Source organism: Salvelinus fontinalis, chromosome 1, assembly GCF_029448725.1.
Source record: "Salvelinus fontinalis isolate EN_2023a chromosome 1, ASM2944872v1, whole genome shotgun sequence".
Classification (NCBI taxonomy): domain Eukaryota; kingdom Metazoa; phylum Chordata; class Actinopteri; order Salmoniformes; family Salmonidae; genus Salvelinus; species Salvelinus fontinalis.
This window is the reverse complement of record NC_074665.1, coordinates 43,755,695-43,781,815: the sequence shown is the minus strand read 5'-3', so window position 1 is coordinate 43,781,815 and position 26,121 is coordinate 43,755,695. Positions and strand designations below refer to the sequence as shown.

Here is a 26,121-nt window from a genome sequence, read left to right as displayed (position 1 = left end):
CAGTACATTCAGCTCTAGTCTTGGTTGTGGATGGGGATTTAATAGATTCACAGTGTACTCAGTCTCTCCAGTAACTACAGCATCACACCCACACTACAACACCAGCTCGTCCAAGCAACTGGCGTTATCGCCCCCTTCCTGGAGTTTGACCCTTCCATTCAGGTAGATGGGGCATCTCTAATTGCCATTAGCACCTGTTAGCCCAAATAGAAGATGTTGAGTTCATCTGCACAGAGCACAGCCTTCTAGGTGAAAGCTGGGGACCCTTTGTACAGTGTAGATTAAGATCCCATTATCCTGAGTAGAATAGTTAGGGGAACACCATCTCACGTTCCATCTATGTTAGTCCCACTTTGTCCCCTTCTGCCAGGCAACAAACATCAAGAAGATTACATGATTTGGTTGACGAAAAGCTCTTTCAGCCTGTGATGCTGCTTGAGCCAAAGAAAAAGGGCATGGTAAGTCCCTTCTGCTCAATACACTGATGGTCACAAGGTGTAAAAAGAGTTTGTTTTTCAAAAGACCCATCATATGGCCTTTAGCTTGGCACATGAACACTCATCACTTCAGTCTCACCCTTTTCTAAACCTTTATATGGAACGTCACTTGGGGTTCTCCTGTCACAACGGTGAGTCCTGTGGTACTTACATTTTGATGTGCCGCTGCTCAATGTCCACTCTGGTCAGCACCTCCTCCTCCAGGTCAGTGTCCCCTCCCGAGCTGCTCTCCGTCACGTCCGAGTCGAAGTTGCTCTCAGCCACGTGCAGGTTGGCTGTGCCGCTGAGGTAGAGGCGCTCCAACTCTGTGGGGATGGAGCCGCTCTTCAAGAACCTGCCCAGGCTGTCCCTGGCTCCCAAGGAGTGCCGGCCCGGGCGCCATGTGGCGGTGGTGTCCCCCTTACGCGTTGTGGTGGCGGGAGGCAGCATGCTGAGGGATGAGTCCAGAAAGCCCCCCAGCTGCTGCTTAACGTGGCGCTCCACCTGCTTGGCCTGCACCACCTGCAGCCGCTTGCGTAGCCGCCGCATCCGGCCCTCAATCTCACCCTGGCGGCTGCGGTTGAGCAGAGTGCGCTCCTTCACCTGGGCGTCCAGGCTGCAGAGGGTGGAGGAGGGGGACTGGGGTGCCGGAGAGCAGACTGGGGATCCCTGCTGGCTTCTGCCTGCCCTCTCCCAGTCAGTCACGGGCGACATCAGCTGATTTGAGGGTGTGTCCGTCTGATTTGAGGGTGTATCAGGTGCCACAAAGTGAGCTGGTTGCTGCTGGAGGCCGTTTCCTCCTGCGCTGTGAGAAACCACCAGGGAATGCTTTTGCTTGACGGGTCCCTTTAAGATGGCACCCATGAAGGCCTTGGAGTCCGGTGGAGGCGTTAGGGGCTGAGATTCAGCGCTGGCGGAGGGTTTGCTCCTGTTCAATGCCACCACGGAGCCCGCTGCGCCGGACATGGCCAGCTTCTTGGCTAGGCCATTGATGGCCGCTACGGCTTGGCCACCACCGTTGCTGCTCATGAGGCTCTTCAGTTGTCCTCCGGACAGCTCCAAAGTCTGCCGTTTACTCAGCAGGAAGTCTCCCCCGCCGTTGAACAGCGAGCTGGGTAGGATGCCGTGACTCTTCAGCACAGACTGCTTGATGAGGACTCCTTGCAGTTTAATAGACTCCTTGGTGGAGGGGACGGGGGTCACATCGGAGCACAGGTAGGAAGCCACCAGCGGCTGGAGCTTGCCCAAGGTTGAGGCCGAGGACTGCTGATGCTGCTGGGTCGGCTGCTCCTGGTTCCCGCTGCAAAAGTTGTGGGAGTTTTCGGCGGCGGCGGAAACCTTGCATTTGCCGGTGCCGCTGCTGTTGTGGATGAGGATGTTGCTTGTGTTGCCGTTCTCTGTGCTGCCCGGGGAGAGACTGGAGGACTGGGCAGCCAGTTTGAAGCGGATGTGGTGAGCTTCGGCTGGGGCGTCGGTGAGAGCGGGCGCCATCGCAGCCATGCAGTGCAGAGAGACGGACTCCGCGGCCTGCTCCACACCACCCGCTTACTGCCCTGCCAGAGGACAGCCTGAGTGGTCAAGAAGACACAAAGTCAGACACTAGTACCACACAGTAAAGGTGTGAGATAGACAGCAGACACACCCAATCCTGGTCAGTGACCAACAGACCTGCCTCAAGTAACCACAATAGTGAGCAAACACCTCCTTAAAATGCTACGATGATTAACATAATTTACTCTAAGGCAAATTAAAGATTTTGTGCTTCACTTGATAAATCTAACAAATGATATAAGATAAAAACATTAACTTGGAGAAGTTGAGAAAAAAGGGAGTATGTAGTCTGCTTTAAATTGGCATATTAATTTACAAAAAGCATGCAATTGGAACCTCTAATTGCATATTAAATAGCAACCTTCATGTTGATAAGCATAGCATACTGCCTAAGACCTAACAAACCATAGTCAGGGAGGTAAGTATGATGTTGCCTGAAAACAGGATTAAACAAATAATATTAACATTTATCTGTTAAAAAATAAATTATGCCTTTAGTTGGGGCAGTCAACATTAAGAATATCCAGCAGGCTAGACTACTTTGTGATGTAATAAAAAAAAATGAAGGCAAGTAGATTTATGAGCCCATTTCTTTGTGATTGAACTTGCTTGACTAGCCTACATGGTTAACATGTAGGAAATAATGAAAACAATGTGGTCAACAGCAAGAAACTAGCCTAGCGGAACCTCAGGCTAATAAATCCTACAGCCAACTACACCTGTGCTTGTGTGAACAAGTTGGCCTTCGCCGTTTAGGACTACTCCCCAGGCTCCTCCTTGAAGAATTATCTGTGCCCTGTGACCATTGAATTCAAGGATAGTCGGATGATAAGGAGGGAAAGCAAAGCAGCCAATGCAAATTATTCAAACCCTACTAGGTCAGATGCAGCAGGGTTTGGAGGTGTAAGCAGGTGGATTTAGCCCAATAATAGCCCAAAGCACATGTCATTCTGACTTCCTGTGTGAAATTCTCAGACACACAAGTATCCACATTTCCTAAATAATATTTAGGCTACTAGATAAGGATAATGTTCACAAGGTACTGCCTTGCTCGTGGTGCAATTAGTGTGTATGGTTAATGCCAATTTTAAGGGGGACGTTTTATTGGATTGGTAATTAATTCCGGTAAACATGAGAATCTGGTCAAAATTCGATCTAGGGAATCTAGCTACAGACAGAATCCACAATGATAAAATGCGTTCTGCTTCTCCCTGTATCATCTGTCAGGCGATATGAATGGGGGGGCTCAGTATTCCACCGCAGTTTCTAGTCAGCGCGCACAAACGCCATGTTGTATTTCCGAGGGAGATTCAATGCAATTCATCCACATTAAACCGCCTATTCAGCTATGATAAATCCACTAAACTTGTCCCTATCAAAAGACTTGACGTTTAAAAGGTCAACCTGATTATTATTATGATAAAAACGTTAGATTCATACATTGGCTAATGTTTTCGATATATCAAATGTCCCTTTATTTTCCATGACGCCTTGGTAAAGGATTTGTTCGCACAATGCCCCCTACAAATGTTTACATTTATTGTTTTTGTCTTCAAATTCACGTGACCAGTTACTGACTAGAACGGAATGCATTTCAACAAATTATTTAGCTAGCTCGCTCCAAGTCGTGTGTAGTAAATTATTATGTATCTTATTCTAAATGGCAGCGTTAACGTTTGCTAACTGTGCAGTCAAATGTTGGCTAACGTTAAATCAATAAGCACACAACCTTAGCGGCCTAGTTAGCTAACCTTATATTGTAACGTAAACATAACGTTTGAAAAGCAATAGCTGAAACATTTCACAGTGTAGCTCAGTTCATTACGTTATAGTTTAATAAAAAAAATACAATGGCTATTCTAGACATGTACATGATTCTGGCAATGCAATTTGTTCTCTAAAATAAGCCACATGCAAACCACGCTTTGACAATGTGTGATTGCTAAATCATTTTAATAGTTTTTTTAGTCTACTTGAATTAGGTACATTTTTGTCGAATGCTAAACCGGACAAGTTAGTCGGAGTAAAGATTAACCAGTCTTGTTAGCTAGCTAACAAAGAAAAAGGAGGAACCTACCACGTGACGAGGCGTACTATCCGAGTGAATTTCGGCAACAATCCCCCGCAGTTTTTGAAGGAAACGTAAACGGATACCACAAAAAAACACGATTTGAATCGATTAATCAGCCATTCCCCTTTCTAAAAATGCAATCCTTTTTTATTTAAGACCCCGTTTCAAGAGCTACGGATTCGTTCCGGAACCAAGCAATGGGCGAATCAACTAACGTAGCTAGCTACACCTTGCTTGCTTGCTAACTAACGTTAACGCGCTAAAGTTAGCTAGCTAGCGCGCCTCGCTACTAGTAATAGCAAGTAAGTGTAAAAATTGTCCTTTCTGGTCAAAAATACTTCTGTTAATTATTTTACAACAATCCTTTGTCGCAAACTCTGTTCCCCACACCCTAAGGTGTTTGAGAAGGCCAGTTTTTCTGGTGTTTGAGAAGAGCCTATTTTCTCGTTTTAGGGAGAGACGCTCAGAAAATGGCGGCTTGCTCCTCTCCCTCTGATTTGAGTCTGACAAACAGAAGTGGTGGTGGTGTGTGAATTCTGGTAGGCGGGAGACATTTCTCATTCTCGCCGCTAGACTGAAGGGCAGACAAGAGACTACGTGAAATGCCCAAACGTGCCATAGGAGGGAGCTTCTTAAAGCCTTTCTCTGTATGTGCATATCAAAAGTGACCCACAAACAAACCTGGACAAAAGGGTAACTGTAACTGACACTGTATCAAAATTGTACTCGCTAAACACGCAATAACATCTACATGTGACCAATATCATTTGATTGTAATTATTTATTTAATACCTGTAGTGCTCACTGAATGGCATACCACGAGAACAACCTTTACCTAAAGTATTTGTATCATTTGTCATGAGACAAACAATAGAGTTGTGCTAGGCTATTCATACAGCTGATGTACCAATAAACACAATGGACTGTGGAAGGATGTACAGCAAGCAGTAGCTGCTAGAACCAAGTGCACCACAGATGTATACATCCTCCTTACAGATAAGCTAACTGTCTAAAATTGCATTGGAAATGTCTGCTACATTGGCAGAGTGTGATGCAATAGTGGGTGCTTGTTTTGCCCTCTGGAGGGTGAAGATTTAATTTTAAGCCCAATGAAAGGGTTTACCACAGAAGTGTCAAACTCATTCCACGAAGGGCAGTGTCTGCGGGTTTTAGTTTTATTCCTTTCAATTAAAACCTAGACAACGAGGGGAGTTCCTTACTAATTAGTGACCTTGATTGATGAATTAAGTACAAGGGTGGAGCAAAAACCCGCAGACACTCAGCAGCTCTGTGGAATGAGTTTTACAGTTTATAAGACATACAAACTCCACCCACCCAAGTGATGCAAAACTAATCAGTGCAATTGCTTCCGCTTTGGTTACTCAAACGCTACGCTCCCAGTGTAGCAGATATGTTACTCTCCTGGGGTGTGTTCAGTATGACAGAACGGTGTGCAATGTTGAATTCGACAGAAACGGTACTGTACAACCAGTTAAAAAACTTGATAATGGTGACCCAGAGGACAATTACTGTATGGTGTGCTGCACAAGTTTTGCAATTCCAAAATGATCACACCCATATTGATCAGGCCACACCCACCAAACAGGAGCAAACATACCTCAAAGGCTGTTGAAGAACAGTACATACCGTTTTTGGGAAACGTGTCGTTCAGTACAAACCATCACACAACATAGCAAACATTGACACAAACTAAAATGCACACCTGGGGTGTATCCATTACGCCGAACAAAAACACGTTTCTATTGGAAAAATTCAGGTAGGTCCCTCCCAGTTCGCTTGCGTTTGGTTCTTTAAAAACGGTAAATGGTTCCTTTGCAAGACTTAATGAATACACCCCAGGTTTGTCAGTGATTTGGTCCCTGTTCAACTAGACATTTGAACAATGTGCCACTTTACAGCAAAGTATTATTACACAGACTTTTCTAAAATATAGGTCTCCAGGTTGTTTCTTAAATCATCTGTAAGTAACTTCATTGAGGTACAACATTTTAAAAACAGGATGATTTGGACATGAAGCGCGAAAATGCTAATATAGGTACTATTGACTTGCACCGTATTTGTGGCACAAATGCATAAAAGTTAGCATTTGAAAGTGGCCAGGTAAACAAAACCAAAGCATGGATTGTGGTCATATCTTGTCCATAGACTCCTTACAGAATAAGGAAACAAATATGTAATTTAATAATTTCAGTGAACTTTCCCTTTTTAATTGCATGACAAAATAAAAGTTCTGCAAGTGTGCACAAGCAAGCACAATGAAGAGTCTTGCAGGGGACTTATTTTGCTGTGGTGGAGTGATGACATAATTAACCTGCTCTGGCGACCCACATTTAGGAAGAAGTTGTTGTAAAGTCACGTAAGACAAACATCTAAACGATGGACAGCAGAATACAACAGAGCGCTTATTACCAGAATATTTGCTAACATTTTACATTCAGACTCAGCGAAAATAGTCACCACTGTGCAGGTGGTTTTTATAACATACTGTGGTAACAGCAAGCGATGTAACGTCTGCCTATTGCGTTCGGGCCGACCGGTCTGGTATGTTGGGTCTTTACTAAAAATTTCCTGTGAATACTTTGTACGATACTTAGACCTAAACATGGACCAATTAATCACAGGGTATCTGCAGATTCCATGAAGTTGAATTTAAGACTTTGCAAGAACTTTTTAATGCCACTTGGAATGCATTTTAATATCTATTTTGTGCACACCACATACCTGCTAATATTTCCCTACAGAAATGAGCCCATGCTGTCAAAAAGCTGTATTTTTAGGGCTGGCTTTTTCACTATTTTTACCATAATGGCTGCTGTGGCTACTGCTAGCTAACAATAAGACAAAGGTCAGTTTTCCCGGGAAAAATATTAGTATTTCAATCTCCGATGGAGCAGTGTGGATAAAAATGTTGTACAGTGGCATATCCCATCCCTGCATTGAGGTATGTTTTCCGACCCACATCTCACACCGGCTCCACTGTGTCTTACTGTAATTATTAATGCGTTCTGACCCCAGTGCAGCTCAGTGTAAACAAGCATAAAGGTAGAGTCGGCAAATTCTGGCAAACATAATGGGCTAATCATTAGTTAGATCACAAACTAGGTGTCCAGAATTTTGGCCTTGAACCGATACCAATACCAACTAATGATACTCAATACTATAACAATACCATTGTGAAAAAATGCCTTAAAGTCAGATATACAGCACTGTTACTGTTTAAAACACGTGGTCAACTCTCCATCTGGATAGCTAGGCCACTGGATGTGCAGGCTTTTGATCAAGCACTGCTCAAACACACCAGTCAGCTTAACAAAGTCCTGTTGAGCAATTTATTGGTAGAATCTGGTGTTAGTGGGGCTGGAACGAAAGTCTACACACTCAGTAGCTCTCTTGGAGGTATTATGCTATAACAGACTACAACCAAAAAGTCTAAGAGAATAATTCCCTTATTCAGTGAATCGAGTATCAAATTACTATACTTTCAAGCAAGGTAGCTAAGCGGGAGGGCTGGAGACCAACTTTTTCCAGTGCCAAGTAAGTCATGAAATAAATTAATGCCTTCAGAAAGTATTCCCACCCCTTGACTTATTCCACATTTTGTTGTTAGTCTGAATTTAAAATTTATTAAATTGTGATTGTCACTGGGCTCACACAATATCCCATAATGTAAAAGTGGAATTATGTTTTTAGAAATGTTTACAAATTAATTTAATTAAAAGCTGAAATGTCTTGAGTTAATAAGTATTCAACCCCTTTGTTATGGCAAGCCGAAATAAGTTAAGTAGTAAAAATGTGCTTAACAAGTCACGTAAGTTGCAAGGACTCATTCTGTGAGCAATAAGTGTTTTAACATGATTTTTAAATGACTACCTCATCTCTGTACCCAACACATACAATTATCAGTAAGGTCCCTCAGTCGAGCAGTGAATATCAAACACAGAATCAACCACAAAGACCAAGGAGGTTTTCCGATGCCTCACAAAGAAGGGCACCTATTGGTAGATGGGTAAAAATGAAGAAAAAAACAAGACATTGAATATCCCTTTGAGCATGGTGAAGTTATTAATTAAACTTTAGATGGTGTATCAATACACCCAGTCACTACAAAGATACAGGCGTCCTTTCTAGCTTAGTTGCCGGAGAGGAAGGAAACCGCTCAGCGATTTCACCATGAGGCCAATGGTGACTTTAAAACAGTTACTGAGTTTAATGGCTGTGATAGGAGAAAACTGAGGGTGGATCAACAACATTGTAGTTACTCCACAATACTAACCTAAATGACAGAGTGAAAAGAAGGAAGCCTGCACAGAATAAAACATATTCCAAAACATGCATCCGGTTTGCAATAAGGCACTAAAGTTAAAAAAATAAAAAATAAAAATGTCCTGAACACAAAGCATTATGTTTGGGTCAAATCCAACACATCACTGAGTAGCACTTCATATTTTCAAGCATGGAGGTGGCTGCATCATGTTATGGGTATACTTGTCATCGGAAAGGACTAGGGAGCTTTTTAGGATAAAAATAAAACAGAATAGAGCTAGGCACAGGCAAAATCCTAGAGGAAATGCTGGTTCAGTCTGCTTTCCAAAAGACACTGGGAGACAAATTCAACTTTCAGCAGGACAATTATCTAAAACACAAGGCCAAATATAAACTGGAGTTGCTTGCGAACACGACATTGAATGTTCCAGTTGACTTAAATATGCTTCAAAATCTATGGCAAGACTTGAAAATGTCTGTAATCGCTGCCAAAGGTGATTGATTCTAACATGTATTGACTCCGGGGTGTGAATACCTACACTACCGTTCAAAGGTTTGGGGTCACTTAGAAATGTCCTTGTTTTTGAAAGGAAAGCAACATTTTTGGTCCCTTAAAATAACATCAAATTGATAAGAAATACAGTGTAGACATTGTTAATGTTGTAAATTACTATTGTAGCTGGAAACGGCTGATTTTTAATTGAATATCTACATAGGCCCATTATCACCAACCATTACTCCTGTGTTCCAATGGCACGTTGTGTGAGCTAATCCAAGTTTATTTTAAAAGGCTAATTGATCATTAGAAAACCCTTTTGCAATTATGTTAGCACAGCTGAAAACTGTTGTACTGATTAAAGAAGCAAATTAAAAAAAAACTGGCCTTCTATAGACTAGTTGAGTATCTGGAGCAGCATGCATTTGTGGGTTCGATTACAGGCTCAAAATGTCCAGAAACAAATAACTTTCTTCTGAAACTCGTCAGTCTATTCTTGTTCTGATAAATGAAGGCTAAATGCCAAGGAGGAAACCTGGCACCATCCCTACTGTGAAATATGGTGGCGGCAGCATCATGATGTGGGGATGTTTTTCAGCAGCAGGGACTGGGAGACTAGTCAGGATCAAGGGAAAGCTGAACGGAGCAATCCTTGATGAGACTGGGGCGAACGTTCACCTTCCAACAGGACAACGACTAAGAACACAGCCAAGATAACGCAGGAGTGGCTTCGGGACAAGTCTCAATGTCCTTGAGTGGCCCAGCCAGAGCCTGGACTTGAACACGATCTAATATCTCTGGAGAGACATGAAAATAGCTGTGCAGTGACGCTCCCCATCCAACTGGTCAGTGCTTGAGAGGATCTGCAGAGAAGAATGGGAGTACTACAACAAAGTACTGAGTAAAGGGTCTGAATACTTATGTAAATGTGGGATATTGTGTGTAGATTGATGAGGGAAAAAAACAATTGAATCAATTTTAGGATAAGGCTGTAACGTAACAAAATGTGGAAAAAGTCAGAGGTCTGAATACTTTCCGAATGCACTGTAGGTGAGAGATCAATTTTGAGTTCAGGCTGTAACACAACAATGTACCGGTAGCTATTTCATCTATTAGTTCAGGGAATGCATGATGGATATATTTTGATGTGCAACATGTCAAAATAGGATCCAGAATAATCCCATATTTTTGTCTCTTTAGAGATGAATTTGACTGCATATTTTTGTGCATATTGACCTAGGCTATTTACCACATGAGGTGTGAACTCAAAATACATCAGCTATGTTGCTAACTCTAAATATGATATTGTTGCTAGATAGCCATGCAATTGATCAAACAGTACATTTTATGTCCTACAAAAACTGTCCATTGGTAGGCCTATATAGGCTACTTGATGTATATACCACAAGTGACACACTCTGCTCTGTTCCGCTGGCGCATCATCTCAATTACGTCCTATGTTTGTAAATTGGTTATTTCCTCTTGACAGTTGAACTTTTTCCCCACAATTACATTTCAAAATGTTGATCAACTGTCAGTAGCCTATGCTTGTGCTTAACAGAATGCATCTCTCAAAGGGGGGAAAGGGCGTTCGAGTTAGCAGCGAAACAGGGACAGGGCAGATACTTTCATTGCCGGAAGCAGGTTAATGCACATTAGTGATGACCAAATAATGGTTTTAGAACCCCAAAAAATCTGTATTTTTTTATCCCAGCAAGGGAGTGTTGTCTTCAAATTGTATAGGCCACCTTGCTATTTCCTCTTTCCCCTCTGGCAATGGCTCGACCTGCACATGAACTGCGCACATGTGGATAGCACTCTGACATCTTGAAAGTGCACCTCGTATTATTTCATGTTTAAATAAAAACATTTTTGCAGTGGTGGAAACAATTAAGCAGCAGTCAAAAATATAACGGAAATAGTCATCTCCATCACATTTTTTAAGACCTTTGATAAATTAAAGACGACTTAACCTGTTGGGGATGGGGGCGCTGTTTAGACTATTTATGCTAATGTGGCTAATTTTTTAAACGGCTTCCCACAAAATCCTTGATCGTACAATATGCATATTATTATTATTATTGGATAGAAAACAGTCTATAGTTTCTATAGGAGTTGAAATTTTGTCTCTAAGTGGAACAGAGCCCATTCTACAGCAATTTCCCTGACATGGAGTCAGATTTGAGAAATGTTGGCCACTTTTCTGAAGTCAGTTAAAAGGGCACTGTCGTTGCTATGACTATACGGACACTTCTTACGTCTTCCCCTGGATGCCTTTACGTGATGACGATTCCAACGGGGTCGATTGCTCGTTCACAGGCCCTACAAATGAAAAAAACCTTTAGCTAGCAAGTCTTTTCTTGCTGCGTAACGCGCGTGGAAGACACCGACCCTCTCCTGTTCCAAGCGTTAGTTTAGCCTGTTATATTTCTCCGGTCATCTTTTCACTCGTTATAGGAGTTACAAACATCATAAAGTAGTTAATTTAAAGCGTTTTATAGCAATTTATATCCGTTTAGTGCGATTTTGGGACATTTATTTTTGCAACGATGTGAAAAGTTGGGCACGCTTTTCAGTTCATCCCGAACGTAGTTGACATTTCCACATGGCAAGAGGACAGCTTTCCACCAAAAGACGATTTCTCCCAAGAAAGGATCCTTTGCCCAAGATACTGATGGAAGAACAGCTCAAGGTAGGACATTTTTATTATGATAAATCGTGTTTCTGTCGAAACATTTTAGTGGCTTAGGACGCCATGTTTTTTGACGTAGCTTCGCTTGGCGCAAACTGTATTGAAAAGTAAGGATAAATTAAAAAATGTAATAACGCAATTGTATTAAGAATTAAATTGTCTATCAATCCCTGTCCACCCTATATTTTTTAGTCACGTTTATGAGTATTTATGTATAAGAGTAGATCACTGTCTAAGTGGCGCAAGGACAAATTCTGACCAGCTGAGTTACATTTCACATTGTCTAACCATGATTTTGGTGGCTAAATATAAACATTTTCGATCAAACTGTATATGCATGTTGTAATGTGATGTTACAGGAGTGTCATCGGAAGAATTCTGAGAAGGTTAGTGAAAAAATTAATATCTTTTGGCGATGTTGACTTTTATCGCTCACTTTGGCTAGAATCAATGCTGGGCTGCTAATTGCTATGTGCTAAGCTAATATAACGATTTATTGTGTTTTCGCTGTAAGACACTTAGAAAATCTGAAATATTGTCTGTATTCACAGGATCTGTGTCTTTCGATTCGTGTATGCTGTGTATTTTTACGAAATGTTTGATGATTAGTAGTTAGGTAAACACGTTGCTCATTGTAATTATTCTAGTCCATTTGTGATGGTGGGTGCAATTGTAAACTATGCCATCTACCTGAAATATGCACTTTTTTCTAACAAAACCTATCCCATACCATAAATATGTTATCAGACTGTCATCTAATGAGTTTTTTTGTTGGTTAGGGGCTATAAATATCTTAGTTTAGCCGAATTGGTGATGGCTACTGGTGTTGGTGGACAAATAAAAGATGGTGGATTATGCTAATGTGTTTTTAGGTAATAGATGTACATCTTTACATATTGTGTCTTCCCTGTAAAACATTTTAAAAATCGGAAATGTTGACTGGATTCACAAGATCTGTGTCTTTCATTAGCTGTATTGGACTTTAATGTGTGAAAGTTAAATATTTTAAAAATATATTTTTTTTGAATTTCGCGGCACTGGTTTTTCAGTGGGGGGGGGGGGGGGGGTGTGCCGCTAGCGCCACGCTGATCCTAGACAGGTTAAGGCCTTTAAATTAGATAAATTAACTTAAGGACCACGGACACCCTAAATCACATTCACCAGACATGTTCTGCCCAATGCTCGGGAATCATCTCCCTCCAAACACCTCCCCCAGTCTGGTGTACTTCTGATTCTGAGTCACACCTTGCAGTCCTGTGATTTGCTAGGATCCAATCATTACTTTATATTTGTTTACTCATACACAGGCCAGATTTGAGTCATTATTTCAGGCTTATTTGCCCTATGCAGTTGCTGCTGATCTTGTATTGCAGGGCTCCCTTGCAAAATAGACCATGGTCTCAATGGGCCTTCCTGCTTGAATAAAAGGTTAAATAGCCTTAGGACGAGGTAAGGGACCGGACCGACCCCCTGACAAACCAGCAAGTTGAAATGGAATTTTATTCAACATTCTGACTCGCAGTAGGGCAATTAATTTGAATGCATGTTTTATGGCGATATTCCAAAATGCCTGTATCGCAAGAATATAGCTTTTCACACAAAAAAAATCTAATTTATGAGCATTTGTCTGCTTGTTCTCATGTCTTTTTGGTCTTGTCTCCTTTGTTCCTTCTGTGCTGTGTGCACCTTCCCATTCACTAAAATCCCACCAAGCCCCTCCCCCTGCCACTCACAACAAAGATGAGAGATTCCTTCTTCCTCTCTGACAAGCAGTTTCAACTAGCTATTTGAGGTTTGGTCCAACAGAATCAGTCCTATTGACACCGAAAGACATTGAGACATTATTTTACTGTAACCTTTCTAAAGATACATTTTTTATGTCTCAACTCCTCAAATTGCACGCAGAGCAGACTACTAAAACAGGAGTATCCTTGAACATTGATTCTGGAAAATGAATGCTCAATTAGTCACACAATTTACCACATACCCCCTAGCAACATTTTAGCCAAAGACTGTTATACGAGCTGTCTAGTCTGTTTAATAAATGTGCAATATGCATAAAACAATTAAGGTATTAGCAACTCATTCTCATTCTGAGAAATAAGGTAGGCCAATTGACTTCAACATCTGAACAAAGTAAACTGGCTAGCATGCTGTTCAACCAGTTGAAGACATACAGAAGGATGTGTTCATACCAATTCAACTTTTCTCTTGTTAGATAGCAAATAGATCCAAGATGCTAAACTTGAAATAGCAATTAGCTGGCTACTCACTAGCACGTGGGCTTGTGCTTGAGAGATTGTTTATGAGATCTGTACACAACTTCTATAATGCCTGCTACAAGAAGTTAGTCATTATTAATGAATGTGCATTGTGCATGTCATGGTTAAATTTTAAACAAAAAAGGGCATTTCCATAAAGACTTGAAAGCCAGATCAGTGATTATTAGGTATAATTTCACAAGCACTGAACACATTAGATTATTGCTGACTGTTTAAAATGCAGTGTATTTGACCTTTACACTGTACAACCAAGCTCATTTAGAGATCGTGAATCGCTTATAAGTTTGAAAAAATATCAGGACATAATTTAAGCCATATTGCCCAGCCCTACCCCGCAGTGTTCTTTTCTGAGGCTGCTGTACATCACTGTGCATAGCATTTCTTGTGTGTATTATCGTGTTAGTACATTTTGACCTGTTGAATTAGTTATACATACCTCAAGAAGATTAATGACGTTGTAGTACAATGTAGTTAGGCCTACACTTTTTATTTTTCCATCTCTTACCTGTAATGTATGGTCCATTTGTGAAAAACAGTAGCCTGGATCCAAATCTCCAAAACTCATTGCAAGAAGATACTACCTAACAAAAAATGTGGGTTAATACAAATAAATAGAAAAATAAAGGCACCATTGGTTGTGTCCAGCTTTATGCTTCAACACCAATTGAATGGCATAGCCAAATGGCACATCTACAAAACATGACCTGGGATTTGCACTTATCTCAACAGAAGACCACCTTCGACATCTGATAAACGTATTATTTTGGAGTGTAATGTCCCTTTAAGACAGGTAGCGCTAGTGCTAAGCTAGCTGTGCTAGCTACGTTTGATAACGTTACCTAGCTAACGTTAGCTACTAAGTAGCAAAGCTACTGTACAAGTTAAACATGAACATCAACTAACGCATGCAACAGTGCATTTCAGCACAATGATGGGCATGATATCACATAAATAAATACTTCCCCAGTTGGTCTGAAATCATATCATGTCTGTCATTTAAATATTTTGATACTCTCTCCCTCAGACCGCTCACAAAAGCTAGCTAGCTGACTAAGTGCAGCTAACTAGTAGTGACCAATATAATGCTGTTTTATGGGCTGTTGGACTGCAAAAATAGAAAATACCGATATCAAAAATAAGTCTGTCGTTGGACATGCACTAAACGTTTTTCTTTTTGCCATTAAATTAGTTTTCTGAACAAAAACAATAATATGCACGCTCACCTGTTCGCGCAGTAACTAACCGATCCTTGAGGTGACAACACCCACCCACAAGCTTAGCGATTGGCCAGTGCTGTGAATCTGCATTTTTTTTTATTGGATTACGTAGCTGTCGTTCTTTGTTAAAAGCCTTAAAGCGGAAATAGTGAAGGGTCAGTTGTATCCCATTTCCCATGGTGGTCTAGAATTCTTACTCAAATGCAACTTTGATATGGGTAAAATCCCTATTAAGCTTGCACACTTTCATAAACAAGTACTTCTAACTTGGAACCTCATGTACAAACACATTTTTTCCCAACATAGGTATACAATCTGGAATAATAAAGACATAAAATACAAAAACAAGTCTTTATTTTTCCAGAACTGGTTTGACAACAACATTATTTGGGTTAAACAATTATTGAATAATGATGGACAACTATATGATTATCCAGCATTTATGAGAACACACATTGTTACATTCACTCCTGAGGAGTATCAAATTGTTGTTAGAGCTGTCCCTAAAGGTGCTATTCTTCTTTTAGGAGAATATAACACTACTCCAAGTGCAACTATTGAGGAATTTGTAGCCTCAATACAATTAGAAGGAATTGACATTTTAAACTATAAATGTAATAACATGTATATAAGGAAACTATGTCAATATGTTACTATTCCCTCTGCTAAAATTTACTGGAATGCAGCCCTTGGACAAGTGAACTGGAACAAAGTTTTGTTTGTTGTCTGGTAAATATTGTATATCTAATAAGGTGAAAGAAGTATCATACAAACTCATTCATAGAATCCACCCTGTAAAGACATTTATTATACACAGATTTAAAATAGCTATTGATAACAAATGTGTATTTTGTGGTTGTGACCCAGAATCTCTTGACTATTTATTTTGGGACTGCTCTTATGTCAGAAGATTTTGGAGTGAGTTAAAAGATTTTCTTTAAAAGAAACGACTAATTTGAGAGACTCTGATGTTATGTTTTATTTTGATCCAAATGATTTGGACCCTGATTTAACTTTCATTGTTACTTTGTTCATCTTTCATGGAAGATTCTGTATCCATAAAATGAGGTGGGCAGAGAACAAACCCTTCTTCACATTATTTAAGATATCATTTCAAAATAATATTTAAATGCTCAGTAAATGTAAAAACAAAAAAGCAATACGCACCATAAAAGTATTTAACAAATTGAAAATGATTCTTGATATGTAAAACAAATTAAAAATAAACGTATCCCATGTCCTTGGGACGTCTATACCCGTACCTTAACCCACATACCCTTACCATAACCATTTGAAATGTCAACGTCAACAGTTATTTTGAAATACAAACTAATGGATACATAGTCTGCGCATACTTTCCATAAATCAGTCAGGCCAATTTGAGGCAAAAGCCGGTTTGAGGCAGTGTTGATTAAATTCCACCACAGTTTCCTTGGAAGAAACTTCTTGCTGCAAACCAAATAATCAGATCAAATGAAATTTTATTGGTTCATATTTCATATTTAGCAGATATTATTCGGGGTGTAGCGAAATGCTTGTGCTCCGAGCTCCAACAGTGCAGTAATATAAAAAAAATACACAACTATACACACAAATATAAAAGTAAAATAACGGAATTAAGAAATATATAAATATTAGGATAAGCAATGTCGGAGTATAGAGTATAAATATTTACAGTATATATGTGACGGGATGTAAAGTCATTATGGAGAGTAAAGTATGTGAATAGAATATGTAGTATATCTCTAGGATATAATAGTATTGTAATGACCCGGCTGGGTCATAAAGGGAAAAGAGACGGACTCTAGGTGTGCAGGTCAGAACACAGGTTTATTCATAAACTGGGCTATTGTTCCGGCCACAACCCACGCCGCTAAATGCCGAACGTACACAATGTTACCCTGTCGGGTCAAGAGTCACTCTCATAGGAACAGATCAAGGCACGAACAAAAGAGAGAGAACAATGAGACAGTAATCCCTATTTATGCATTTCCAAATCCCGCGGTATTACCCATCATACCCCCCCAACCTTTCCATCTGTCCTGACATATTCAACCCCTGCTAGTAGCCATGAGAACCATAACACACCCACAAACACAGAACACAATACCGGGTCGTTACATAGCCCCCCCCTTTCTAAACCCTAGCCCCTAGGGTTACACAACAAAATCCTTAAAACGACCCGGAGGTCGCATCAGTCTCTTGGGCCTCCCCGTGACTCTCAGCGGTGGCCCCCCAGAACGCTCCTCTGCCCCAATGTCATTTCCAGCGCCCTCCGAAGAAGCAGCCCCCTCCCCAGGCTCAGGTTGTGCTAGAGTCTCCTCGTTAGACTGTTCCCGTGGGCTCACATCAGAGCCCTCACTCCCATTCCCTACCGTTTTCCTCCCTCTGTAGGGTGCCAATCGATCCCGGTGGACCACCACCTTCCTGCTCCGTGGGGGAACCTCCACCCGGTACGTCACCTCCCCCACTCTCTCTATCACCAGACACGGCCCCACCCATGCACTGTCCAGCTTTGGGCACCGCCCCTTCTTGCGCGTGGGGTTGTGAAGCCACACACATTCTCCCGCTCCAAAGTGCCTCCCCCTAGCGCGCGAGTCGTAGTGGCGCTTTTGGCGCACCCCTGCGTTTTCGAGTTGCTCTCTTGCGAAGGTGTGAGCCGCTTCTAACCGGTTCTGCAGACGACACACATAGTTCGGGCCAGGCAAAACCCCGTCGTCATTATCAGGAGGGTGGCCAAACGTCAGTTCGGCTGGGGTGCGCAACTCACGACCTAACATTAGTAGTGCTGGGGAGCACGCAGTCGATTCTTGAACAGCCGACCTACACGCCATAAGAATAAACGGTAAGTGGGTGTCCCAATCTCTCTGGTGTTTTGAGGTAACGATGGCCAGCTGCTGTGCTAATGTTCTGTTAAATCTTTCCACCAGCCCATCGCTCTGCGGGTGAAGCGGAGTAGTGCGCGTCTTCTCCGCGCCTAACCGTCTACACAACTCTGAGAACACCCGTGACTCGAAGTTTCTTCCCTGGTCGCTGTGAATAGACTGTGGCACCCCAAACCGACTGATTATTCCCCCCACCAACGCATCAGCTATTGTCCCCGCCTCCTGGTCTGGGAGAGCGTAAGCCTCCGGCCACTTGGTGAAGTAGTCCATGGCGGTTAGAATCCACCTGTTACCGCTGTCTGTGGTTGGAAACGGCCCTACTATGTCTACCCCCAGTCTCTCCATGGGCTCCCCTACTGGGAATTGTTGTAGGAGGGCGTGTGACTGACCTGGAGGTCCTTTTTTAGCAGCACACTCGTCGCACTGCCTACAAAAGTCCTCAACATCCCTCCTGTGCCTTGCCCAATAGAAGCCTTTACGCATGCGCTTTAACGTTTTGGAGACCCCAAAATGCCCTGCGCCTACTCCCCCATGAAGCTGCTGTAACACGCTCCCCTGCAGCCTTTTGGGCACCACTACCTGCCACGTAATTTCTCCAGTCGCTGGCTTTTTCCACCCCCTCTGGAGCACTCCCTCAGCCACTCTAAGGACTGTGAATTTAGCCCACAGTCCTTTGGTGACTGGTGATAGAGGGGCTACTTCCCCCCACGGCGGTCGTCTTCTCTCTTCCACCCACCGCAGCACAGGACGCAGCTCCGCGTCCTCCTCCTGGCGACGCCTCCACTCCCCAACGTCCACAGCCTCAAGCTCCCGGCACTCTGACACACTCAGCTGACTCACCGTGGCGGTGACTCCCTCCTCCCTGCACAGTTCTCTCTCTCGCTCCACCCGTTTGGCGCAGTACCCACAGCCATCCTCAGCACACGGGCGGCGGGACAAGGCGTCTGCATTGCTGTGGCGAAGGCCGGCTCTGTGCTCCACCTGGAAGTCGTAGGGTTGTAGCTCCTCCAGCCAGCGGGCAATCTGACCCTCTGGCTCCTTGAAGGAGAGAAGCCACTGCAGGGCGGAGTGATCCGTCCGGACCACAAACGGCAGGCCCCCCAGGTAGTACTTGAAATGGCGTACTGCTGCCACGACAGCCAAAAGCTCTCTCCTTGTCACGCAGTAGCGTTTTTCAGCCTTATCAAAAGTCCTGCTGTAATAAGCTACTACGTGTTCCCCATCAGGACCCCGCTGAGCCAGCACAGCCCCCAACCCCTCATTGCTTGCGTCGGTGTCCAGGATGAACGGACGGTTCGGGTCTGGTGAGGCCAGGACAGGGGCCTCCATCAGGGCCCGTTTGAGGGCCTCAAACGCCCGCTGGTGCTCTTCGGTCCACTGAAAAACAGTGTCCTCCTTGAGTAGCTGGTTCAAAGGAGCCGCTACCCCCGCAAACCCCTTCACAAACCTACGATAGTAGGATGCCAGTCCCAGGAAGCTCTTAACCTCTTTTTTTCCCCCTGGAACTGGCCACCCCCTCACAGCCTCTACTTTGTCTGGCATCGTGCTGATGCCCTCACCACCCAGCTGATGCCCCAGGAACGCCACCTCCCTTTGCATGAAATGGCACTTTCCCGGATGTAATTTTAGCCCCGCCCCCGAGATTCTCTCCAACACTCGCCTAATTGCCCCCAGTGCCCCCTCAAACGATGTGCCGTGCACCAATATGTCGTCTAGGTACACAACACACTCGTCTCTCGGAACCCCCGCCAGCACTCTGTCCATGAGCCTCTCAAAGGTGGCAGGAGCATTACAGAGCCCGAAGCACAGCACCTTGAACTGCCAATGGCCCCTATCTGTGGAGAAGGCCGTTTTTTCACGTGCCCCTGGCGAGAGGGGCACCTGCCAGTAGCCACTGCGCAGATCAAGGGAGGAGAACCACGAGGACCCTCTCACGTGGTCTAGCGACTCATCAATCCTCGGTAGGGGATAAGAGTCTTTAGTGGTGACAGAATTTAGGCCCCTGTAGTCAACACAAAACCTAAGTTTACCCCCTTTCTTAGGCACCATGACGACCGGCGCGGACCATGGGCTATCTGATGGCTCAATGAAATCAGCCCGCAACATGTCAACAATAGCTGTGTCTGCTGCTTCCCTCCTGGCAAGGGGAATACGACGGGGCCGAATTTTAATGGGTCGGGCGTCCCCAGTGTCTATTTCGTGCTGAACTAGGTGCGTTTGTCCTACCTCATCTTCCCCCCAAGCGAAGCTATCTTTAAAGTCCAACAGCAGCTGCTTTAACTGTCTCTGTTGTCCCTCATCCAGACCCTGACAGTTCTTCAGCCACACAGCCTCGACGGCGTCGATAGCTTCCTCCTTCCCCCCGTCGGGCTGATGGGTTGAAGGGGCCAGTGTGTTTTGGGCTACTGGGCTGCCTGTGCTTGCACCATGATGGGGAGTGAAGGCCGTCGCCGCCGGAGACAGCTGCTGGGATGGCACAACGACCAAGGGAGCAGCCGGGATGACCGGTGGAGTTTCTGCAAGCTTGGAGGAAGACGGAGGAACAGCCCTGCCCCCTGCTGGCCCTCCCGAAGGCGACATTCCCACTGTGGGCCCCCCCGACAGCCTCAAAGTACCTGACGCTAAGTCCAACTGAGCCCCACAGTTTTTCAAAAAGTCCATTCCCAGTATACAGGGGTCCTGCACCGCTGCTACCCACACCGGACACCCCACAGTTCTCCCCCCCACAGTCACAGATAGCTGACACTTCCCTAACATGGGGGCTAGCTCCCCCGTGACAGTCCGTAGCTGGACATGGGTCGGCTCCACCCGCACCCCAACAGGTAGTATGTCTGGTCTCACCAGGGTTACTGTAGAGCCCGTGTCGACCAGGGCCAAACATTCCACCCCCTCTACCTTGACGACGACATTGCAGAAGTCCCCAACGGTGGTACGTCCCACCACAACTACCGGACTAGGAAACACGGCGGCAGCTACACCCTGGGGGAGCAGGACCCACCCTCTTGTCTGCGCTGCTGGGTACCTCCTTTGCTTACAGTGGGTTCGGGGGCGGGGGGGTGGGCCCGCGCTGCCCCCTGCGCGAGAACCCGTTGTCGTTTCCCTGGTGACGGGGGAATCTGCCACACTCCCGCTGAATGTGGCCAGGTTGGCCACAACCCCAGCAGACAATAGGAGTTGAGCTGACACTGCGACGTTGCCTGGAGCCCCTCTCCATGACAAGCGAAGCAGTCTTGACCAGCCCGCCCAACTCGTCAACCCACTCTGGCTTTGTGACCCCTGGCACCCCAGCCACCGCTGCTCTCACCTCTGGTTGACTGGTGACTTCCACTCTCACTCCCTCACCCCAGATCAGCTCCCTCTTCCTGGCTATCTCCACTGCAGCCTGCAGAGATGGTGGGTCCGCCATCTGAACATGCTTACCCAGTTCGGTGGAAGAGAGCGCTCTAATAAAACTGTCCCGTGCCAGCTCGTCTTGCACCCCAATCGGCATAGTTGCATAAGCCCGCCTGGTCAGGCTCAGAATACCACTTGCCAACGCCTTTAATGATTCCCCCTGAAGTCTCTTTTTGTTACACAGTTCAATACGCAGCATGTTGGGCTGCGCGTCGCTGCCGAAACGGCCCCCCAATGCCTCCACTAGCGCACCGTAGTCGCCCCTATCGCCCGGGGCTAGCGTTAGCAGGCATTCCGACGCCTCCTCCGCCAGGCTCAGGGCAAGCTGTAACGCTTTCGTCTCGTCAGACCACCTCCCGGCTCTAGCCAACAACTCGAATTGAGTGAAAAAAACTTCCCATTTACCTTGTCCATTGAACTTTGGTAGTTTAGCCGCTACCGTGGCTAATGGCAATAGGTCGCCGCCATTTCTGTTTACCTTAGCAGGCCCAGCCATTTCCGCACCCGGTGACGTCGATATCCCCGTCGCCGTGACGTCAGCTCTCGAGCGATGCGAAGGAAAACCCGCCAGTTCTGCCATCTTGCTGACTGACAATTTAACTCCCGCCATGTGGCTCTCCAGCTTCCCTACGGCAGTCGCCGCCTGACCCTCCCGACCGGGTACCCCCGAGCCCACAACGGACACTTTGTCCGACTCTTCCTTAATTTTCCGCCTCGCCCCAAGCGACATGACCGTAGATGCGAGTCACGCTAAAGCCAACCCGGCCTATACTGAACAGCTAACTCGCCTAGTCACGATCCCGTAGTTCGAAAGCACTTCTGACACCAATGTAATGACCCGGCTGGGTCATAAAGGGAAAAGAGACGGACTCTAGGTGTGCAGGTCAGAACACAGGTTTATTCATAAACTGGGCTATTGTTCCGGCCACAACCCACGCCGCTAAATGCCGAACGTACACAATGTTACCCTGTCGGGTCAAGAGTCACTCTCATAGGAACAGATCAAGGCACGAACAAAAGAGAGAGAACAATGAGACAGTAATCCCTATTTATGCATTTCCAAATCCCGCGGTATTACCCATCATACCCCCCCAACCTTTCCATCTGTCCTGACATATTCAACCCCTGCTAGTAGCCATGAGAACCATAACACACCCACAAACACAGAACACAATACCGGGTCGTTACAGTATATAGTATTGTAATGAAATAGGCAGGGAGCAGGTCTCAAAACCTCCAGCGCACTATCGACTATGCCCCAAAAGTATGCTCAAACGGCAGCGTCGATATGGGTCGTTTGTACATAACTCCCTTCCATTCATTTCAATGGAAGGACAGCGGAGAGGGCGGGGGACCTTGGGGTGGTGCGGTTGCGTCCGAGGCTGTGAAAAATCTAAAATTTCCCCAACTTTATGCAAAACACCAGTGGCGACTAATCATATCGAGTGGTTCCCATGACGAATTTGACGCTATGCGACCCAAGCCTGGAGACTTTCTTCAGCAAAGATGGCTGACAAAAATACTAGGATGGAAGCAAATGTAAGTGATTATAACGTCATAACGAATCATGCAAAACAAATCTACAATTGACAGGAATATGTTAGTTAATGTAGAGACAAACGATTATGCAATTTTTTTGTCATTAAGTTAATTTACGAAAATCGCGATTTAATAACAAGCTAGCTGACTAGCTAACATTAGCCAGTTAGCTGGCTATCTTTATGGGTGTTGTGACATGAGTATGGAATTGTAATTCTGGTTGTTTAATATTTTAGGGACTCCTGAAACAACCAGCAAACCAGTCTTGTGAAACAGTGGATGTAAAGAATCTAGCTAGCTAAAGCATTTACTGCTAATTTTATGTACAATTGTGTAAGCTTGCCTTTCTGTTATTTGCCTTGCAATGCAGATGAAATAACGTAAGTTAGCTAGTTAACTATTTTCTTGCTTATTGTGCAGTGGAGGATAAAAATACATGTACGCCTATGGATATGTAGCTAGCTATGCAGCCGACCTGTGTATGCACACTAAAACGTTTTGTATACATATTAGTTCAGAAACTAGCTATGAACCTCAGCTATCATAGCCAGTTGTATCAACTTCAAAACAGTCTGAATGACAATGAAGTCTATAGATTGAGTAGAATATAAATAACTTTGTGCCAAGGATGCAAGTCGTATATACATGTAGTTATTACCATGCTTGAGATCCCCACATTGTACCCTGTAACGTTACATTTTAATATATTCACTGATCATGTGCTCTACATTGGCAAATAAAGATGCAGTTCAGGTATGAATGTCTTTCAGATTATTTTTCAGTCATATCCAATACCAGGAGTATCAAATTAGTCTTTGATGCTGTTTCTGCATGTATGTATTACATTTATAGTGTTTACCAATCTTGGTCCTGGGACATCAATGGTTACGCTAGCTATGCAATAGACTAGAAACATGATTTAACTACACTACACTTCCTATGCATCATGTAAATATTGTAAAACCGGTTAATCTCAATATCTAATTTCCTAGGTGTACTATTTCATCAAATGAGAGACTTAATTTCAACCAGAAGAGAATGTGAAACACTTTATTGAAATAAGTTAAGTGTTATAAATACATGCATTATAAATATTAATTGTAATATTATAAATACAAGTTCAATCTTTACTTCAATGCACATCTGTTGTGCATTATAAAAACAGGAAGAAAGAGGTGTAAAATACAGAAAGGGAAAGAGGTAAGGACATAGGAGCAGGGAAGGCAGCATGTGATTAATAAATCACAGTGCTACCCTAATATTCTCTCAGTTCATCACAATTACACAAGTGTCTCTAGTGGTGTCTCCTAACCAGCCTTGGGCTCCCAGTCGGCCCAAATATTATCTTAAGAGTGGGTGAGGTGGCGTTGACGGGACTGGGGGTTGGCATCCTCTCTAACATCAAAACATACCTGCAGACGAGAGCATTTTTAAGCCTTTAAAAAATATATATTCTAAAACTGTCAGTCATCAATCATCAGGAGGTTACATGCAAAACTGACCTTGGATCATTAACTCTGGGACTACTGCATCTCTATTTCAATGTAAAGCATCCCTTTAATAATACATCCTGTTGACCTGACCAAGTGACCTCTCACCTCTGTTCATGCTGTGCCCTCTATGTAGTCAGTTCAGATGCGGGAGGGGTTCACCGACACAGCTGATATAATCTAGAGGATTTAGGGAGAAGGGGAAAGAGGGATGAAGTGAAGGAGAGAGACTGTTATTGAGAAAATAAGGTAGTTAAAGAGTGGTCAATAGGAATATATGTGTGTGGCCTCACCTGGTGTCCACACTAAGTGGCTGCAGAGTAGCCCAGTACTCTATACTGAAAAACATGAACGGACACACAAGGATAAACAATATAGCGTAGTTATAGAAATAATGAAGTGTCTTACTATTCTCCATGGTTGGCTCTCTTGCCTATTCTTTTAAGGTGGAAGGAGCCACAGTTATACACCTGAGCCTGGACAACACAATTCATCAATCAGATTGATACATGAGTGTGTAGGTGTGGGTTATAGGGTGTCTAATTGTTCTACATTTTTTCAATATGGGTGACTTAAAATAGCCTGTTTTTGTTTTTGTACATGCATCACACCCTTACCTTAACAGCACCCTCACCTGAGAAGTAGAAATCAAAGGGAGAGAAAATGGGAATTGAATAACTGCAGCTGACATAGCTAAGAAAATGGAAGAATACTCTTATTGCAATGTGGATGGCTCTTAAAAGAGCCTTTGGTTGTGCATAGTGTAGTCTATGGTGTTGCCAGGGAACAGCACCCTCTTCGAAGAAGTAGGAGGTGAAGATCTCCTGCACACGGATTGCCTCTCTTGCTGTGTTGATGACCACATCCTTGAAACACCCTGCAGAGCAGCAGACTTCTCCTCACAGCGGCAGGCTGCAGATCCCCTCCTGGTCCTCGTGTCTATCCTTATGAAATTATGAAGGACGTAGGTAGCCTTCACATGCCTGAATTCCTCCAAGAGGCAGTCCCAGATGGCCTTGGTCACCCAACCTTGCAGTGCCCTACACGGAAACTGTAGGTAATCATTTTGAAAGAATCTCCAGTTACAAGGTATCTGATGGAATATGGAAGATAATGTCATTATTAGACTTTTACATCACCAGGTAATTGTCGATTACTAAAGTATAATATCCCTTGTGCACACATGTCCTCTCCCCTGTAACTATTCCCCAGGTCATTGCTGTAAATGAGAATGTGTTCTCAGTCAACTTACCTGGTAAAATAATGCATAAATACAAATGTAAATGTGCATGTGTAGCATGTGACAATAACATGATCATATCAAGGATAGCATCACAAATGAATACATAAATACCACTTGAAGATTGATGATGAGTTGATCATTTGAATCAGCTGTGCAGTGCTAAGGCAAAAACAAAAATGTGCACCACTTTGAGTCCCCAGGACCAGGCCTGAGAACCACTGCTCTTCATTGGGACCTCTTCAACTGTAGACATCTCTTTATCTGAGTACAGAAAACCTCACAAGAAACAGACTTCATTATACTAAAATTACACTGAAAATTATGTTACTATTATCTCTGTCCTCACTTCTAGGGACTGGAACTACACAAGTACCTGCCCTATCCAGAATAGCCTACTTTCTCAGTTTGACAGTTGGGGCTGCTATCCTTTCAACCTCCTCCATGGTTGTTAGCTAGCTACCTACAAATGCATTTTGAGTTTGTTTTTTACAGTGATAAATAG

At 43.9% G+C, this 26,121-nt stretch overlaps 1 protein-coding gene and 1 long non-coding RNA gene across 4 annotated transcripts in view; one reads left to right on the top strand and one right to left on the bottom strand.

Annotated features, from left to right (window-relative positions):
• Positions 1-15,121, bottom strand: part of kansl1a (KAT8 regulatory NSL complex subunit 1a) — a 62,754-nt gene extending 47,633 nt beyond the window's left edge. The window contains exons 1-3 of one of the 3 annotated variants that reach the window (XM_055922276.1): positions 15,076-15,121; positions 14,358-14,433; positions 649-2,044 (exon numbers count right to left, since the gene is read on the bottom strand). In XM_055922276.1, the coding sequence (XP_055778251.1) occupies positions 649-1,976 (1,328 nt within the window). In that variant the 5' untranslated portion in view covers positions 1,977-2,044; positions 14,358-14,433; positions 15,076-15,121. Of the gene's footprint in view, positions 1-648; positions 2,045-4,104; positions 10,847-14,357; positions 14,434-15,075 lie in introns of those variants that run through there. The other 2 variants (XM_055922282.1, XM_055922267.1) reach the window with 2 other exon arrangements.
• A 7,534-nt stretch (positions 15,122-22,655) lies between these two features.
• Positions 22,656-23,642, top strand: LOC129853658 (uncharacterized). Its single transcript, XR_008759163.1, has 2 exons — positions 22,656-22,886; positions 23,123-23,642. It is a non-coding gene; the product is annotated as an uncharacterized LOC129853658 (long non-coding RNA).
• The last annotated feature ends 2,479 nt before the right edge of the window (positions 23,643-26,121 follow it).